The sequence below is a fragment of the Neomonachus schauinslandi genome, chromosome 10, assembly GCF_002201575.2.
Source record: "Neomonachus schauinslandi chromosome 10, ASM220157v2, whole genome shotgun sequence".
Classification (NCBI taxonomy): Eukaryota; Metazoa; Chordata; class Mammalia; order Carnivora; family Phocidae; genus Neomonachus; species Neomonachus schauinslandi.
In genome coordinates this window covers 25,897,206-25,916,426 of record NC_058412.1, presented here as the reverse complement: position 1 = coordinate 25,916,426, position 19,221 = coordinate 25,897,206, and the positions used below count along the sequence as shown (strand labels likewise).

The 19,221-nt window shown below is 34.8% G+C and overlaps 1 protein-coding gene and 1 pseudogene across 2 annotated transcripts in view; both read right to left on the bottom strand.

Moving 5' to 3' along the window:
* The window catches only part of BIRC6 (baculoviral IAP repeat containing 6), a 222,930-nt gene that overhangs the window by 99,776 nt on the left and 103,933 nt on the right, over nt 1-19,221 (bottom strand). The window contains exons 29-40 of one of the 2 annotated variants that reach the window (XM_021697618.2): nt 18,850-19,196; nt 18,025-18,244; nt 17,389-17,522; nt 16,550-16,660; nt 14,882-15,009; nt 11,348-11,479; nt 10,317-10,532; nt 9,388-9,571; nt 8,613-8,768; nt 5,087-5,220; nt 4,296-4,449; nt 1,695-1,811 (exon numbers count right to left, since the gene is read on the bottom strand). In XM_021697618.2, coding sequence (XP_021553293.2) covers nt 1,695-1,811; nt 4,296-4,449; nt 5,087-5,220; nt 8,613-8,768; nt 9,388-9,571; nt 10,317-10,532; nt 11,348-11,479; nt 14,882-15,009; nt 16,550-16,660; nt 17,389-17,522; nt 18,025-18,244; nt 18,850-19,196 — 2,033 coding nt within the window. Of the gene's footprint in view, nt 1-1,694; nt 1,812-4,295; nt 4,450-5,086; nt 5,221-8,612; nt 8,769-9,387; nt 9,572-10,316; nt 10,533-11,347; nt 11,480-14,881; nt 15,010-16,522; nt 16,661-17,388; nt 17,523-18,024; nt 18,245-18,849; nt 19,197-19,221 lie in introns of both variants that reach the window. The other variant, XM_044918838.1, reaches the window with a different exon arrangement.
* On the bottom strand, nt 6,310-7,614 carry LOC110587429 (annotated as a pseudogene).

Sequence of the window (19,221 nt, the reverse complement as noted above, 5' to 3'; positions counted from 1 at the left end):
GAAAGTTATATTAAAAAGGGGACACAGTTCTGAACAGGACAATAATCAAAAGACACAATATTAAGAGAAACAGATATAAATTACAAAATCATCTTCTAATAAATTATTTTAAACAAGAAACGTCTAACAAAGAAAAGGGCTACTTAGGTCAGTCCTGAGTTGTCTGTGGTCATGGAGAGGCTGCCCAACAAAAGAGATCCCTCCATTACATGAGAGATAAGATACAATAATACTAGTGTACCAGTACCAAGATGATAGAACACTAGACCTTTTCTTCGGTTTTTCGCTTTGCTATATACTTCCTAAGGTAAGAAATAAATGAAGACCACCAAGTGAAAGAATTCATTTTGACATAAACATGTCTAAAAACCCCAATTTCTCTAATGTGTCGTGAACTCCCCTTCACAGGGGAAGAAGAACATGATGCTCTTCCTAGGTTCTAACTAGTACATGTACCCTTTTACTCACCATGCTCCAGAGAAGGTGCAGTAATTTGTAGGCCTAAGAAAAATAAAAACATCCCTATCTCCTTAGCACAGCTCCTCAATCTTTTGTCTTTGTGAGACAGGCTGCTATCTAACTTAACTGAGCAAGTGCTCACCTGATAGGAGGTGATCTACCCAAGTCTAGTATTCTACTTCATCAATGATCAAAACAATGTGTCACAGTTTCTGTATCAGGCATGCCCACTGGTTTAGATATTAAGCCACTTTATTGCTACAAAGTCGGAGTTGTGTAGTTACAACACACACTGTACAGCTCAGAAAGCCTAAAATATTTACTATCTGGTCCTTTATATAAAACATTGCCTTCCTTTGATGTAGATAATTAGGTAGTAAATCCTCTCAATTCAGCAGTTCAGTTAGGCCCATATATATCTCTTCCATCCTAGTCTTAAAGGATGGTAAAGATGTCACTGCAGTAATGCCCCCTTATCTGGGGTTCTGCTCTCCATGGTTTCTGGTTTCTGTTACGAGCAGACAATTGCAGTCAGGTCAACAGCACATTAACACTCCATCACAACGCCTACATCATTTACCTCACTTCATCATGCAGGCTTTTATCATCAAACAGCACCACCAGAAGGGTGATTGTGAGAAAGAGAGAAACCACATTCACACCTTAATTACAGTATATGATTATAACTATTTTATTATTGTTGTTAATTTCTTACTGTGCCTAATTGATAAATCAAAATTTATCGTAAGTATGTATGTAAAGAAAAAACATGGTATATGTAGGGTTCAGTACTATCTGTGGTTTCAAGCATCCAATGGGGGTCTTGAAACATCTCTCTCCCAGAAAAGGGGCGATTATTGTACGTAAAAACCCACTTTATCATAGATGTGGATATAATGCAATGAACTCCCAGGCAGCTAGCTAAGCAGACAACTCTAGGAATTTCATTAACCTCACAACACAGTAACAAAAACATCATTCAGGTCTTTGGACTGAACGTAAGCACATTACTACATGGAGGTCTTTTGCTCCCCTTCCACTTTTCCAATTTATTAATCCTTTGTCTTATTTCTCAACTTGATACTAACTTAGGGAGGGAGAGGTGCTATATGCTTAGCCCCTCAGCCTCATACCACACATGAAATTTAAAAATCTGTCCCTGCTGAATGCAATGAAAAATTATCAAGAGATAAATCATTCACTGCAATACTCTAACAACGGTGATTTTCACTTACACGTAGGAGATGTATTTGTTAATGCTTGTAAAATGGAATCTGCTTCCAGGGTAGACATCATTTTCAACATAAGTTCGGCTTGCTGTTCAAGTCCAACTTCTAGGCGAGCATCTAGGGCTACAAAAAGCAATTCAAAGAAAAAGAGCTATTTGATAATTATTACTCATGTCCTACTTCCTACAATAAAATGTTGACATCCAAATGCAAAACAGGGTGAAGAGCGTGTCCTCATGTAAGAACAACCTGTCAGGGAGTATCAGCCACAGCAGGTACATCTGTGCAAAGGAGGCTAGTTATATAGAGAGAGGTGGATCAAATAAATGAAGTAATGATAATGGAAGCAAATAAGTTAAGGATAATGAGAACCAGGTTCCTCACTGTCAGAGAAAAGATATGGAAATATGGAAGGGGAGATAGTTAAAATGAAGTCTAGGTAATATTACACTGTATGTTAACTAACTGGAATATGAATAAAAATTTTTTAAAAATTAAAAATATAAAATGAAGCCTACAGAGTTAGATGACAGCCAGATATATTGATATGAACTCAAGGCATTCTAGATAAAAAGGCAGATACAGAAATATAGATGCAAATGTGTGTTAACACACACGTTCCCTAGATCTGTCCACCAAGAGGGCACAGAAACAGCCACCAAAATACTAAGTATACCTAGCACCCAAATCTTTGTTTCTTAATCACATTCTTCCACTAAAAGGTTTTGAAAAACCCTTCCCCTTGCTGAAGTAGTTAATTCCCAGTCTGGGGAAGGAAAAGGAAATGATTAGCCTGGGGCATCTTGTTGTGCCAGAAAACAAGGAAGTGCTCAAAGAAAGAGGAGACAGATAAGCTAAGGGAGATCCATCCCACTGGTCAAATCTGGGACAGTCTGAATATAAAAACAAAAAATGAAAACTCTGTGAATGTACTTAATGCCACAGGACTGTATACTTAAAAATGGTTAAAATGGTAAATTTTATGTTATTTATATTTTGCCTTAATAAAAACTAAGCAACAAATAAATAATAACAAATTATGACCCACTGAATAAAAAAGGAAACCATGGGTCTGCTTTAAAAAAAATTCAATGAATAGACTAATTTTTTTTTTTTTAAGATTTTATTTATTTATTTGAGAGAGAGAGAATGAGAGACAGCACGAGAAGGAAGAGGGCAGAGGGAGAAGCAGACCCCCTGCTGAGCAGAGAGCCCGATGCGGGACTCGATCCCAGGACTCCAGGATCATGACCTGAGCCGAAGGCAGTCGCTTAACCAACTGAGCCACCCAGGCGCCCACTAATTTTTTTTTTTTTTAAAGAATAGTTTCCAAGTACCATTCTCCCACACCCACAAAAATTTTTTACCAAGGGGAAAAGAATAACTTTACAATGGAGAAGACTGGCACAGATCTCCTTAAATCAAGTAATTAAACTTCAAATCTCTGGTCATGGAACAAATTTAAATCATAAACCAACTAAAAGAACGCAATAAGAAAACCTGAGCATTACACAACAGATACTTCTGGCAACGATGCATGACCACAATCTAATCATGAGGAAATAGCATACAGACACAAATTTTGAGGGACATTTTACAGAATAACTGGCCTGTAATCTTCAAAAGCATTAAGGCCATGAAAACGAACTCTGAAGAACTGTAGCAGGCTGAATGAGACCGAAGTGCTATGACAACTAAATGCAAGGCATCATTTTGCTTTGGATCCTTTTGCACGTCGTTTAAACACAACTGCTGAAACCTGAATGAGGTATGAGTGTTAGTACTAATGTTAATTTCCTAATTTTGACAGAATGTGCTTCCTGACTGCTTATGTAGAAAAATGCCCTGACCTGTACAAAGAACAAATAAAAACAAAACGAAAACAAATAAAGTTTAGCAACTTACTCCCAAAGGGCTCAGGATAACAAATGTTCTTTATATCAAACTTGCAACTTTTCAGTAAAGGTATGATTGTTTCAAAATTTTGCAAAAGATTTTATTTTAAAAAAATATTCTACATGACTAGAAGAGTGCAAAAATAATATTCAGTGTGGTTTCATTCTGTTTACAAATAAAATACAAGTTTATTATTAGCAGTAAAAAAATAAAAGAAAGCACAATTAATTAAAATCACTGGCAATCCCACACAACTCACAAATATATTTTGCTAGGTGTTATTTTTGAGAAACAAAAGATGCCCCATAAATGGAAGCTCCTCCAACGTGAATGACACCAAAACATACGGCTCTGTCATTCTGATGGCATACCTGTGAAACTAAACCCTCTCAGCATATATTCAGGCTCATTTTCTCAAAGGCCAAAGCATACATAAATTTAGGACTTGTTTTAAGTATAGCACATGACTGGGCGCCTGGGTGGCTCAGTCAGTTAAGTGTCTGCCTTCAGCTCACATTGTGGTCCCAGGGTCCTGGGATCGAGCCCCGCATCAGGCTCCCTGCTCAATGGGAAGCCTGCTTCTCCCTCGGCCTGCTGCTCCCCCTGCTTGTGCTTTCTCTCTCTGTCTCTCTGTCAAATAAAGAAAATCTTTAAAAGAAAAAAAAAAAACCAAAACAATAGCACATGACTTAAAATTTAACACACACTTACCCTGAGATACTGAAACACTAACTGTCTGTGATCCATTCTTCTCTGTGTTTGCAGGTGGCTTTGCTACAGGAATTCCAAGACCTCCAATGTAAGGGTTGTAATTGTAGGTGCCATAATCAGCACCCCAATAGTCATACCATGTACTGCTTATTGGCTTAAAAGAGTGGAAAAAAAATTGTGGTTTATTTTTACCTCTTCACTAAGAGTGACATTATTTACACTTTCTAAATTCATATGGGGCTACAAAATAAACATTCTCCCCACCCTTTAAATCACCAAAACACACTTAGGATCTTAATGATTTATTGGAATAGATTCATTTTATACCAAAATTTAAAAATACTTTATTTAGAACCTAAGAGATAAGTAGCATACTTAAAAAAAAAATCTCTTATACACAAAAAGCAATATAACGTATTAGGGGTATATCTCCTTCAGAAAACATTGAATCTAATACAAAAGTAGAATCTGAAATAAACTGGGCTTAGAGGAGCTTAAATGCTGCTTCAGATTTAGTAAACTATAACTAAACTTCCCCATGCCTATTACTGGTGCTTACTAATATATAAGACAATAATTGTGGCTACATTAATAAAAGGGTACAAGTTTTCCTTATACTATTCTATTGGTATTAAAAAAACTACTATAGGACCTATAGCAAAATAATGAATTTTGAGAACAATGAGTAACGGATTATATTATGTGATAAATATGTATACTTTCCTGTTTTAAGTGATTAAACCAAACGTATAAAATGAAATATTTTAATTGCAAAGAATAGCATATCATACCTTAAAAACTTTGGCTGCAAGAGGATCCTTTTCCAAATCAATATCTAAAGGATCAATGTCAACTTCCATTAGATCTTGAAGTAGCTCAAGATCAATTTCTTTATCTTTTTCCAAAGAAGAAAGAGGAGGTGCACCTTCAAATAATTGAAAATGATTTTGAGAGAGTGTGCAACATAAAATTTAACCAATATATTGCTTTTATTTACAGAAAAAGTTATTTTACTGGTATGTAACATGTTTCTATTGCTTTAAAAATCTCTAAATTTTTATACCTGACAATTAAACATTAGTAAGTATAAAAATGTATCACTCTAGGACATACAATTAAAAACACCATGCAATGATATTTGACTTCCTTGGGAAAAAGATCACGGAATTAGCCCTTGTTGAATTAGGTTGCATAAACTTTTTTTTTTTAATGAGAAAAAGTATATAACTTTATTGAAAACATTTAGTATACACACCATGTTCATGAATTGAAAAATGCAATTTCAATTTCATATGGATGTTGATCTTTCTCAAACTGATCTATAGATTCAGTTGGGTTTCATTCACAATCTCAAAGGGATTTTTTTTATTGGTGGAACTTGACAAGTGGATTCTAAAATTTATATGGAAGAGCAAGGACCAAGAATAGATCTTAGGGAGTCCTAAAATAGGGGTGACAAAGTGGAAAAATAAGTTGTGGTATAGTCAATGGCTCACTATACAGCAAGGAGAAGGAATGGAATGCCCTACAGCTCTACACGTTCATTTGAATAAATCTCAGAAACATAATATTGAGTGAAAAGGCACGTCACAGAAGAATAAACACGGTATATGATTCCATTTACATAAAATTCAAAAACACCAAAACCAATACAAACCTAGGTAATATAATTACAAGGCAAAGCAAGGGAATGATTCAGACAGTACAGTGTTTTCTCCACTGGGGAGGGGCACAGCAAGGGCTTCAAAGGAAGTGGTATCCATTTCTTAAATGGGGGAATGGAGGGAGTTTCATTTCTAGAATCAACGTTACTCATTTTACTACCTCCAATATGTAAAGCGCAATGTTACATCCAATATTTCAGAAAATGAGACCCAGTATTAAAGTCAAAAGCAAAGAAAATTTAAGTCATATGACTGTTATTCAACTTTCTTTTTTTTGCCTTTGATCATCTTTATTCAAAATTAGCTATCCAAAATGATCTGACAATTACAGAATAAACAAATTTCAGTTTTTATACAGCAGGCTTCTTTTCTTCTGTGGTAGCTTTCTTTTCTGCAGGCTTCTTCACAGCTGCTGGTTTCTTGGTAGCTGCAGCCTTTTTTTTTTCTGCGAAAGGTTTCTTCTGCTTCTTCACACCCTTCACACCAACAGCCTTCTTTTCCCTTCTTCCCCATCATAGGCTTCTTGCCTGGAACCCCCTTCTCATCTTATTTGGCTTCTGAGGCTGCTGCCGCCTTATCCATCCAGAGCTTGTGATCTTGGCCTGGCAAAGAATGGTGTTCTGGCATACGGTCTTTGCATAAGGGTTTAGCTTTGATAGGATTCTTGGGTTTTTCAGTGGATTCTTCTTCAGGACTCTGCGATGAATCCTCTTGCATGGTGCTCGGAGCGCTCGTTGGATCTCTGGGCTTTTCAAGATTCTGCTAAGGCCTGTATTAAGCATCTTGTGCACGGGAAGGTTGTAGTTACTCTTGAGGGAGGCAGCCTTATGCCGAGTGCCATGCAGACTGTCTACTTGCAGAAAGTACTTCCAGTCCAAATGCAGAAACGTCACACATGCCCACCAGGGGCATGTTTCAAAATGTTCAATTTGCTTACATTAAGTAAAGTAATTCCAGGGATGGTTCTGAAAGGCTTTGATGATACCACTGTCCTCATTATAGATGATGCAGGTCCCCTGTGCTGGATACAACGACGGTTTCTCATTTTGCTATTGCCAGTTCTCATTCACTGAGAGTCATAGACCTTTTTGATATCATTCTAGGCTTTAAGTTTTTTAAGAAGCAAAACAGACTCCTTGGTCTTCTTGCAGCCATCAACTTTATCTTCAACCACCAAAGGAAGTTCAGGAACTTCCTCAATACGATGACCTTTAGACACGACCAGCGCTGGGAAGGCCAAGGCAGCCTGGGCAGAGCAGATGGCATATGACTTCCGTGTCGTGTTCATACTGTGATGCCAACGGCGCCAGGTTTTGTTTGGTACAAACATGCAGGCCCCACGACACACATATTTCTAAAAGCACCCTTGGCAGAACGGTGAGTCCCACCACCTCAAACTCTGGGGATTCGAATTCTGCCAATATCCCAAGACTCAGAACTGGTTTGATGACTTGCTAATTCACTAACAGCTGTCTGTTGTTTTTGCACAAGTTGGTATGAACAAAGTTCACAATTTCAGGTCAAATCGGAGCCCTGAACACAGGAGGCAAAGTAACATTTTTGCCAGATGATTCCCCCTTTTCAGAGTACACTGTTATCAGTGGATGAGCACACGCCATCACGGGGGAAGGAGAGGGTCATGCTCTTCTCAACCCGGCAGCTCCTACAGGAAAAGCTGCTAATCACCTTATTTTTCCATTCTTTATTTAGAAATTATTTTGCTCTGAGATGTCTCAAAGATCTTTACTAAACTTCTATGCCTTACAATAAACCTCAATAAATCTTACTTTCCCATCCTTCTCACCCTCTTATTCAACATATAGAATGCCTAGCACATGCCAGCCTGTACTAGGGTTTGAGTATGTGAAGATTAATAAAACAAATTTCTGCTCTCCAATAAATTAATTGAAGTCCAGAGATGAGGATACACTACAGAAATTAAACCAACTATAGCACGGTAAGTACTATCACAAACGATCTCCAACACTGTTGCTGGTGCTGGTGGAAAAAGCTTATTGGAGGAGGACAAGCTTTATGTGAATCTTAGATAAGGAGTTCATCTTGCAAACAAGAGAAGGAAGTCTATTCCAGATAAAGGGAATATCACAGAAAAAGGCTAAAATGATTAGAGAACCTAAGACTGAGAAATGACAAACGGGTGAAATGACCACAGCCCCTGCAACATACACGGCAGTAACTAAAATAAAAGTAAGGAGCAAAGACTGTATACACTAAGATACACATACAGTTTTTAAAAAGGCAGAAAACAAAGAAAGAAAAAAGAAAATTCACCGAAAAAGCTGGATCTTAAAGAGTAAGAACTTTTAACTTTGCTATCTTCACCAATGTGTATCTTTAACTGTTTTCTAGATTATATTTTCTTCAACACAGCCAAATCAAACCATACCAAAATAATTAGGACATTATGAAAGGACAGTGTTTCATTATAACAAGCATTCATTCAGAGAATCAAACTGAAACATATTTATTATATTTAACTAATGTGGTTACTAAGGCCAAAGCCCTAAGACAAAAATACGAAAATTAATTATCTACGTCACTAAAATTCTTAATTTCAAAATGTATTTTCATTTAAAAAAAAAAAAAAGAGTGCCAAGACTATCTTAAATAAAATAGAATTTAAGGAATGTACCCGTTATATCATGTGTCAAAGGTTCATCTATAGTTTCCAACAACTGAACCGAAGACTGCTGCAGGGAGTCATCGGAGTCGCCGCCTGTTGCAGCTACGTCATCGCTCACTGCTCCCTCCTCCATGGCTTCTGCAGCTACCGGAGCCAGCAACTCCCCTGTACGAAAGAAAACAGTCCTGTCTTAATAATTTCTTACCAGACCTCTAAAGCAGATTAAAGCATATTTTTCCTCCCGTTTAGAGAATGACGGCATGTATGTGCTACAAACTATAAAAGAATCTGAGGCAAAATATTCCCCACCTACCTAAGGAAATGCTAGGACCCACTGCACTACCTTCAAATGTTAAAGACAAGTAACTAGTATGTTTACACAAAATGTGTAATATGAATCACTTTACATATATTAACTCACTTATTCAAAGCAACTTTATAAGGAAGGTACTATCATTGTCCTTATTCTACAGATGAAAAGATTAAGGCACAAAGAGTCCTCAAGGCCACATAAAGTACTAACAAGCAGCCTACTACTGATAGTAATAATGACACCGACCAGCTATAATATTCCTTTGCTTTAACAACCTAACTCCTCCATAAAGACTTAACATTTATACATGTCAACATAATTAAATACAAAAGTAATTCTAAATAGTTGCTGCTGCTGTAATACTAAACAGACCTTTTTCACTTCGGGGGATTCCAGTTCCTTTTAAATGTTACTTATTCAAGCTATGACAAGCTTATGTGGACATACTATGAAAACGGAATCCGGACAAACCTGCTAATATATCCTGTAGCATACAAGTTAAGGAATACTGAGCCCAAGCACCACCCCAAGATATATCTCCTCTATTGAAGTCAGTTCCAACCAAAAGTAAGAGTAGTCTTTCCAGTTGTGGTTCATTCACAATCTCACACAGATGTATAGTTGGCCTCGTGGCATTTGCAATACGTGCAAGAACCTGCAATACATTTTATGAAATTATAGCAATTACATATGTTTTCTCTAAAAACAAACTGTTGGAATAATACTTCTCACTGATGAGATATGTTTTTGGTGTCAAAACAATTGCTTGAGATGAAATACAAAGAAATGCATTTTCATGATCAAATATTAAAATCTCATTAAAAACTGTGGAATAGTGGGGCACCTGGGTGGTTCAGTCGGTTAAGTGTCTGACTTGTGATTTTGGGTCAGGTCACAATCTTATGAGTCTGGGTTGTGACATCAGCCTGCTTTGGGCTCCATGCTCAGAGGCGAGTCTGCGTGAGCTTCTCTCCCTCTGCTCCTCCCCCCACTCACATGTGGAATAGTTAAAAATAATTTTTAAGAACAATGAATATGCTACAAGAAAGCCTTCAGGGTATTAAAACCCCTTCATTACCATAATGACACTTACTTGTATATTTCCTATTTTAATTAATAGAGAAAAGGCAGCTTGGAGATAGACATACCCACCTTATGTACATTTCAAATCTCTATTAATTTAGTTTTAACTAGGGTAAAATATAAATCACATCTCTTAAGTAAGTGACAAAATATTTTTTAAGTCTTTCAAGGCACAATAAAAAAAACCTGACTTATGTAAGGAAAACCAATAAAAGAACTATTACTACTCTTAATCAAAAACCAGTTAAAGTATGCAACCTTTCTTTTTCTTACCCTCTCAGTCTGTAATTATAAATTATGCCTATTAGTTTACTTACCTTACAAACAAACAGTAAGAGATCTGCATGACATGTAAAATCCATGGAAAGGAGAAACAGCGTAAGTTTCTGCACTACTGAAATACAACGTTCATGTGCCAGGGTAAATGGAAGTGGTTCTATCTCTGCACTTTCTTTTGTTGTTGTAACTTCTGTGTCTAAATTAGAACGGGACCATTCTGCTGTCCGACGTAACCGAATTAAATCCTTGAAGTGCTGCATAGAAAAATTTACTGTTTTTAAATCAGTATTTACTGAATGAAAATTCTTTCAGTATAAATTTATTTATGGAATGAAAATATTCACTCAAAATTCACAAATTCTACAGGATAAAATTTTAGATAAACCATAAGCTTCAAAATAAGATTATTAAAAGCTCTACTGACCAATATACCTAAAGTCCTGTTGAGAGTAAAGTACAGGATATATAATAGAATTCCAGAAAAGTGAAATTCTACATTAAGACTACATTAGGTCAAATCTAACATCTTGAATAACAATTACCAAAATATCCTAAACATAATTCATAAAAGGTGGATGGATAAAGAATCCTATGTAATGTAACTTTAAGTATAGGGTATTAAGTTATCTCAAAATGTGACGGAATAACTATAACTTCATATTTATAGAAAATGATAAACAAAACTGGTTGCTATATGTGTTAAAAAAATACATGTTGAGTTGTATTTTAAAATTTTATTTAAAAATCAACGGATTTAATTTTCTTAGAAAGAACACATTAAGAAAACTATACATTTCCCTGAATCTTTTATCTTCAATTTACTGGCATGCAATCCACTTTAAAGGAAGCACACTGGAAACATAATGTAAGTCCATTTCCTTGAGCTACCTTCCCTCAAAAAAAAAGGGGGTTAGAATAGCTTTTTTCATTAATAAGCAGAACAGCAAAACTTTAAGTTTCTTATTATTAAAAATATTTAACTACTCAAAAAAATAAACTACTCAATTAAAAATATTAAAAAGGAAAGTGACTGTTCCAAAATAATTACATTAAAAAGTGAAAATCATACCTTTGAGGTAGCCTGCTTTAGTTTTGCTTGCTCTACCAGAAGTTTATATGATGATCCTTTGTTACTTTGTATTTTTTCTTTTTCCATCTGTTCCACCAAAGCTTTCTGTTTAGCTTTTAATAGGTTAAGTTGCTTTAAAAAAAAAAAAAAAAAAGAGGAAAATTAATCTAACTTTTTAACCCAAATTAACCTAACAGTGTTAAAAACAACAAAGTAAATTATTATATGCTTCACAGATTTCATACATCCCACTAATGGAATAAATAATTCCCTGAAAGATTTAGTTTTAACTGTGTTGCTGATAAGTCATTTCCAAATCCCAACTGATCTCTCCATGTTATGATTAAGACGTAATTCCTCATCCATGGCAAAAGGGAAGTAAGTGGAAAACTTTATGTAAGCCACTAATGAGACTGATAGATACTTTTTGGAGGAAAGTAAGTGTTTTTAAATATATGGGCAAAACATTTTTATTGCACAATATTCTTAGCTTTGTTTTTATGGCAATCTCCCTCAAGAGTAGTACATTTTTTAGAATGTCTATGCTCTTTATTAATTAAAAAATTTAGCAGGATAACTGTAGATATGTAGTTATAAGAAATAAGAGAGATCTCTTACACACTTTACCCAATTTCCTCCAAAGATAACAATTTGTAAAGCTATAATACCACAACAGAGTACTGACGCTGTAAAATTTCACCAATTTTATTCAGATTTCTCCAGTTTCATCTCTACTCATTTGAGTGTATGTCTGTTTGTGCACTAATTCTACATATGTGTGGACACATGAACCACCACTACAGTATCATCACCACTAGGTTGTCTCATGCTGTCCTTTTATATTGCCCACCCATGTCCCTCCTATCCCACCTGCCCAATCCCTAACCCCTCACAAACACTAGTCAGTAGCAATTGACCAAAACAAAGAAAAAAAATGTCTGCAAAGAAGACCTTAAAAATCCACTGAATGACTTAACCACATCTCCATGTAAGGCAGAACATTACTCTAAATAGAAAGTCATTAAAAAGTAATAGCCATAATTATAAATGAATAATTTAGTTAAGAACTTAATAAACCTACTTCTTCAGAGAACATTCCTTAATTTCTATTTTTGATAGATATTTTTGTTATCAGGAAAAAAATTAACTAATATAAAGAAATATTCCCTGGGCTGTAATCTCCATATATGAAGAAAAATGTATCCTAAATTAAAAACAGCATGCACATTTATTAGATAATCAACATATGTGTGTGTAAGAACTACTATAAATCAGTATTTTCAGAAAACTGTCCTAAAAGTTCTACAATAACCACGTTGACAGTTACAATAAAAAAATAATTTTTAATTTATTTCAAAACAACCACAATCTTAGTCAGCAACTTTAATTACTGTACAAAGACATTTTTTCCCTAAACTATTTGAGAATAAGCTGGCAACCTAATGGCCAGCCAACTTGAATATTTTAGTGTCTATTTCCTAGAAACAAGATCCTTTCCTGCAAACCATAATAAAACCATCAAAATCAGAGAATACTGCTACACGACTACCAACTATGCCTCACACCCCACTTTCAGTTTTGCCAGTTCCAATAATGTCTTTCATAGTAAAGAATAAAATAGTAATATTTTACTAAGAAAAATCTACTGGGATTATACTCTAGGTTTGTTTTCCAACTTCATATCCTAAATTAAATACAGCAAGCATAAATGTCAAGTGTTCGATAAAATTAGCTGATTTTGAAAGGATGCAAATTATTACCACCTAAAATTAGTTAAGAGTCAAAAAATAAAAGTTGAGGGAAAAGCTTCACATCATTTTTCCTGCAAAAGATCAAACAGTTAGCTCACAGATGAAAAACCTGTAAGTGAAAATAAATAATTTAGTGCTAAGCCCATGTTTTTAAGAAGGACTAAAGCTTTCACAAACTTGTCCGATCTGAAGGATTTTCATATAAACTGTATTACAGTTTAAATCAATTATACAAATATTTATTGACAACACACTAGGTTCCATACTATGTATCAAGGATATAGTATTTAACTTTGTATATACAGGAAGAGAAAGAGAAAGACCCATTTTAAAAAGTAGTAATAATAAAGTAATGGCTCATAAGAATCTGACATCAGCTATAAATTCACTTCTACACAGTAAAATGCATATCAAACAAATTCTATGTGCAATTTCAAAAGGAATCATGGAACCAAGTGAGAAAAAAAAGCAGATATATGCACAGGTGTCCCGTATTAAAAACCACATTCTAATACATGACTTTGTGTGAAAGAAAGACTGAGTGTGAGTACATGCAGACGTTTGCATGATAAGCAGAAGAAGAAACATATATGCACATTTGTTTGTATTTCAAAAAGAAAAAACCAATGCTAAAGGGTTCATCAACAGGCAAATGGATAAAGAGATTCTGGAACATTAATAGAATAGTGGTCAAGAATAAAAGAAGAATCACTGATATAATCAATATGGATGAATCTCAAAAAAATCAGTTTGAGCAAAAAAAGCCAGGTATAAAAGAGCACTCTGCATGACTCCTAACAATACTTTAAGAAATGATTTACTCACAGTGAAATTCACATATTTCATGTTAACAAAATAAAAGAATTCCTACCAAATTTATGACAAATATAATCAAAGGATAAAGTATAGGACACATGGGGAATATACTGTATGGGGTACTATCCTAATTTGGAAAACAGAGAAGACCTCTTTGACGAAGTGATTATAAACTAATGTCTAGTAAGTTAGGTTATCTAAGCAAAAGAGTATACTATGTGGTTGGGGGTTGGTGGGGAGAGAAACTTACCACATGCAAAAGTCCTGGATGAGAAAACTGGGGTTGGTGGTTCATGAATTCAAATTCAATATGGCTAGACTAAAATTCAAACCTGTAAGTTACCAAGAGGGACCCATGATAGACACCCTGAAGCCATGTTAAGGACTGTGTCCTTCAAGCACAGGTCTACTGGAAGCTATTAAGAATTCAAGAAAGAAAGGTAAGATAAGGATTGAGAAAGAACAAAGAGAGACACCTTATGACTAGACAAAGAAAAATGATGGCCTCTTACTTAAAACAGTATTAATAGAGATGGGAAGAAGTAGACACTTTATTTTTTTAAGATTTTTTTTTTAATTTATTCATCTGACAGAGATAGAGAGAGAGAGAGAGCATGAGCTGGGGAGAGGGGGAGAGGGAGAAGCAGGCTCCCCGCTGAGCCAGGAGCCCAATGTAGGGCTCAATCCCAGGACCCTGGGATCATGACCTAAGCTGAAGGCAGATGCTGAACCACCTGAGCCACCCAGGTGCCCCAAGAAGTAGACACTTTAAAGGACCTCACCAAAAATCCATAAACTATAAATTGTTGCCATCTTACAAATAAGGAAACTCGGTCTCAAAACTGTTAAACAATTTCCCTAAGTACCTCCCTAAATAGCATACCTAACATCTGATAACAAGACTATCTTATGCAACCTAAAGCAATGTTCTCAAACATTAAAATTAAAAAAGCATATTGAAAATTACCTGTTTATGATGAACTAGCTGCTTTCTGATTTTTCTGGAATATAATCTATCAAGGCTACTACTGCCTTTGGAAGACCTATTTATGCTCTGAGTGTGCAGATTATTGTTAATAAAACTCCACTGGTTACCTGTAAGAGCAAGAAAAAGTGTTATTAGTAATTCTATTAAATGTGATTTTAAAGTACTTTACATACCCAGAAAACACAAATTTATAAATGTGTCAATCACGACAAAGCAGTTTTAAAGAAAATGAACCATTATAAAGAAATCGGTAGTAAGATCTGACCCTAGAAAGTCTAATCTAGACCCTAAATGACTTTAAGATCAGAGTTTTCTGTCTCTAATCTTTCCTTTAAGATAACAGCTATCTTTCTCCACAATTGTTTAAGATTAATTTTTGTAGAACACACCTCTGAGGTAACTCAATTCGAACAACAACAAATGCTCACTGCTGCCTATTTCAAACCCATGCTTTCGTGTAAGGACCCAAAAAGAGGATATTCAATAATCTGACTGAATGACTGCAAAAATAAGTTCAAAAATCACGCTGTGTAGTTCTACTTTTTCTCATTTTTAAAAATGTGTCCAGACACTTCAAGTATCATTCTTCTGCTCAACATCACATTTGACCCATCTCCATTACTTGTTCATGCCGGCTTAACCTAAAGACATCTTTTCCTATTATCTACTATCCATTTCTTAAGTCAGTTCAAATTCTTCAAAACCTACAAAAAACGTCTTCCACCAATGTGTTTCCACAGTATCTGAATGATATAAATAAAAACTAAGATCTCCAATACTGTAATATTCCAAGTTTATATGGTAGTTACACATAACTGTAACTGTATAGATACCTCTATATCCTATGAGTGAACTGACCCACAGACTCTAAATATTTAAGACATTTTCCCTCTACGTGGAAAAAATCCCCCACCCTTTTCCCAAACATAATGTGCACCATAACCAATTGATTCATCTATCTATAAAACACCTCGAGGGACCTTTTTTTAATACTAGAATCCTGACAATGTGTAAAATTAAAAATTTATGGCACTTAATGGCTGTATTTAGAAATAAGATGTAGCTATTTCAAAACCTTTATGAAAAGTGTTGTTAGCTTGGAAGTAGGGAAGAAAATAATTTGTCTTGCAGTTGGATTTCATTTAATTTTAAAATTTTTCTATGCCTCAAATATTTATGAGAAAGACTGAAACAAACAAAAAAAATCTGGGAATTTCCATATCTAAGCATAAAAGCTCTTTATACCTAATTAGAACTCTACTTCATAATGACAAATAGAATGACACACTACACTCAAAGAACATAAAGAACTCTTCCCAGATTTCCTCCTCATAAATTCACTTACATGTATGGTATTAGAAAGTGTTTAAATGAGCATGGGAAAAAAATCTCATGAAGGACATGCTTGTATCTAGAAACTAAAAGTCATGCTCAGATAAGGAGCTTGTCCATTAAGTCCCTCAAAAATAAGTTCTATCCTTAAAACAGATTCCTAGTAAATTTAATTCACATTTTACATAAATTACATACAGCTGGAACCTCCAGGCCAATAGTCAGTTCTGGAACAACCGCGTAGTCACTCAAAATCCCCACCAACAGATTATTATAAACTTCTGATACCTGTCAGAAACCTCTCCCTGTCTTTACCATTCATAGGCTTTTTTGCAGCTGCTGCTTCATCTTCAACAGTGGCCACATAATCCAGCAACCTGGACACCAGCATCACAACCCAACTGATCATGGGAATATCTAGTACTCCTATACACAGATGACAATGGAAAAAATAATCAGGTGACTCTAAGAGTTCTAATGAAGTCTGAGAAGATAATTATGAGATAAAACATTTTATAAATTCAAAATATACCATTATCACTACTAACATTAATATTTATTTATAATAAGCCTCAAAACTAGAACCTATGGCCACAAATTGACAAACACATTGAATCTAATGGAAGACAAATGTTTTATGGTATGAAAATAGATTCTTGATTATAGGTTGAATCCAAGAGATAATAATTTATAAACTAGGAAACAAGGTATAAGGTCCTATTCTTAGACTTTCAGGTAACTAAATAAAAAAATCTCTCTTTCCCAATCATATAGTTTTAAACTAAGTTCTAAAGTTTTTGTTCCAATAACAATTTTGTTGCTCAAATGAAATACATTATGAATGATGAGAAAAGCAACTGTGCCTAAAATTGAGACTTTTAATTAAGAGACTGATTTTCATTATAACAGTACAGAAAAAAAAATAATAGTTCCCAAGTTCAAAATTCAAATAATGAAAACATAATAGATTTATAAAGCAATAATCATATGGCAGTCAATCACATGAAAGCCTACATTCTTAAAAGTCTATAGCATAAAAGTATTAACAAAATGTACAGTGATATTAAAGTAAGTACTTCACACTAGCCATTTTATAAAAGCAGTATTTATAGGAATCTTATGTTTTTACTAAAGACGACCACTTTAAATAATACCTTCTGTCCTCCTATGCATGGGTAACTGTGGCTGAAGAGGTGACAATAAATTATCCAACAGATTAAGTAAGCTTTCTAATACTCCACTATTACTAAGTGATCTTTGACCAATGCAGGAAAGTAACATGAAGACCCTAAAAAAGAGATATGAGTAAAATACCAGTTTGAATCAATATGCTCATTTAAAAAAATAATTCACATTGAAATTTAATAGACAAATGACAGGATATGTGGTTCTTAGCACGATTTATATCTGGAGCTACAATGTTAAAATTAGCTCTTTTCAAACTCTTGGTTCTACTTCCTAACTATATCCATAAGAAATCAAGCAGAGAATTTTATCATAGTCTCAAAAGAATACACTTAACACATAAAGTAACAATCTGTTAGGAAATACTAGTAAACACAGATCTACGAACTCCACAGATGCAGCCAGGAAACTAAAGAATGTAGTCTAGTTGTATCATGTATAATCTTCTTCAATACGTGCTTCACTGGGCATTCCCAAACCCTGGAAAGACGTGCTTCATTTCTCCGCTCAGGATTGAGCCACATACACAGAATTTCAAAATCTGAACCCTAACTGTGAAAAGTAGAAATTACTAATAAAAACAACTCCAATATTTTCTGACCTACCTATCTTGCGGAAAGATGAGAAGCTGCTCTGAATTGTACAACTCCTGAAGAACATTAGAAAGAAACTGACCCCACCATCTTTCACCACCACAGAGCTGAACAAGAAGAAGGCCAGTGTGCAACCGTATCTTGGGGGTTCCACTGATGCACAAGTGTTTAAAAAGCTCTTCACAGGCCTGGGCATGAAATGTGCTCTGCAAAACTGCAGGAACAGAGTGTCCTATTACAAAAGAGAAAACAATAAAATTTCCTATGTAAGTGTATGCTGTAGTATCAGTAGGGGCATACATAAATATGCTTTCTTTACTAGCAACCAGTAACCAATTACATTCTATTTATTTTGCTCTTCATTGATTTATTCTTCCTATGTAGAATTTTAATTGTTAAATACTGGGAGAGGACAAAAGCTAGCATCTGAATCAACTATATTTCTTATGTGTGGCATTGGGTGATTCAGAGAGTTGAGTATGTATGTTTGTGTGTGTGCACGTGTAATGATCAAAAATAGCTCTTGATTAGAAAATGACAGTATATTGTTAGCAATTTATTAAGTTTTCATAGTAACAATATTTAATATTTTGCCAAACTAAATGATGTACATCAAAAGCAAAGACCCAAGAAAAAAAATAATCGAAAATCCATTTAAAACAAAAAAAAAGGGCAGAAATATGGGGAAAAGAAGGGGTTAACCTACAAACACATTTCGTAAATACAAAAGAAAGAATATCAAAATGAACAATACTAGAAAATACTAACAACAAAACATGCAACAAAATCATATCAAACACATTTCCAGCATTTAAAGAACTGAAGCCAAATACAAACCATTGGAAGAGTGAAGGAGACTGAGTAAAGTGTCCAATAAATATCTGATGATGGTACGCAACTGCTCTGTGGAAGACGTTTGAATTAAATCTTTTGGATCTGACATTTCACTTAACATCTTCCGACTTGCACCAAGAGCTACTTTGAGCCTCTGCACTGCATTATGGGCCAAATTCAGTTGAAGCTGTAGCTGAATACAATCTTGATAGGAAGAAAAAACTCTACTGTCTTCTTCAACTGCCTTGTCTGGTTTTCGCAAAAAGTACTGTGCATTGTTAGCACTGTTAAGAGGAGGAAGATCGATACTTTGCAAAAGAGTTTCCAGTCGATGACAAGCTAAGTTATACCTGTAAATAAAAAATAAATGTACAA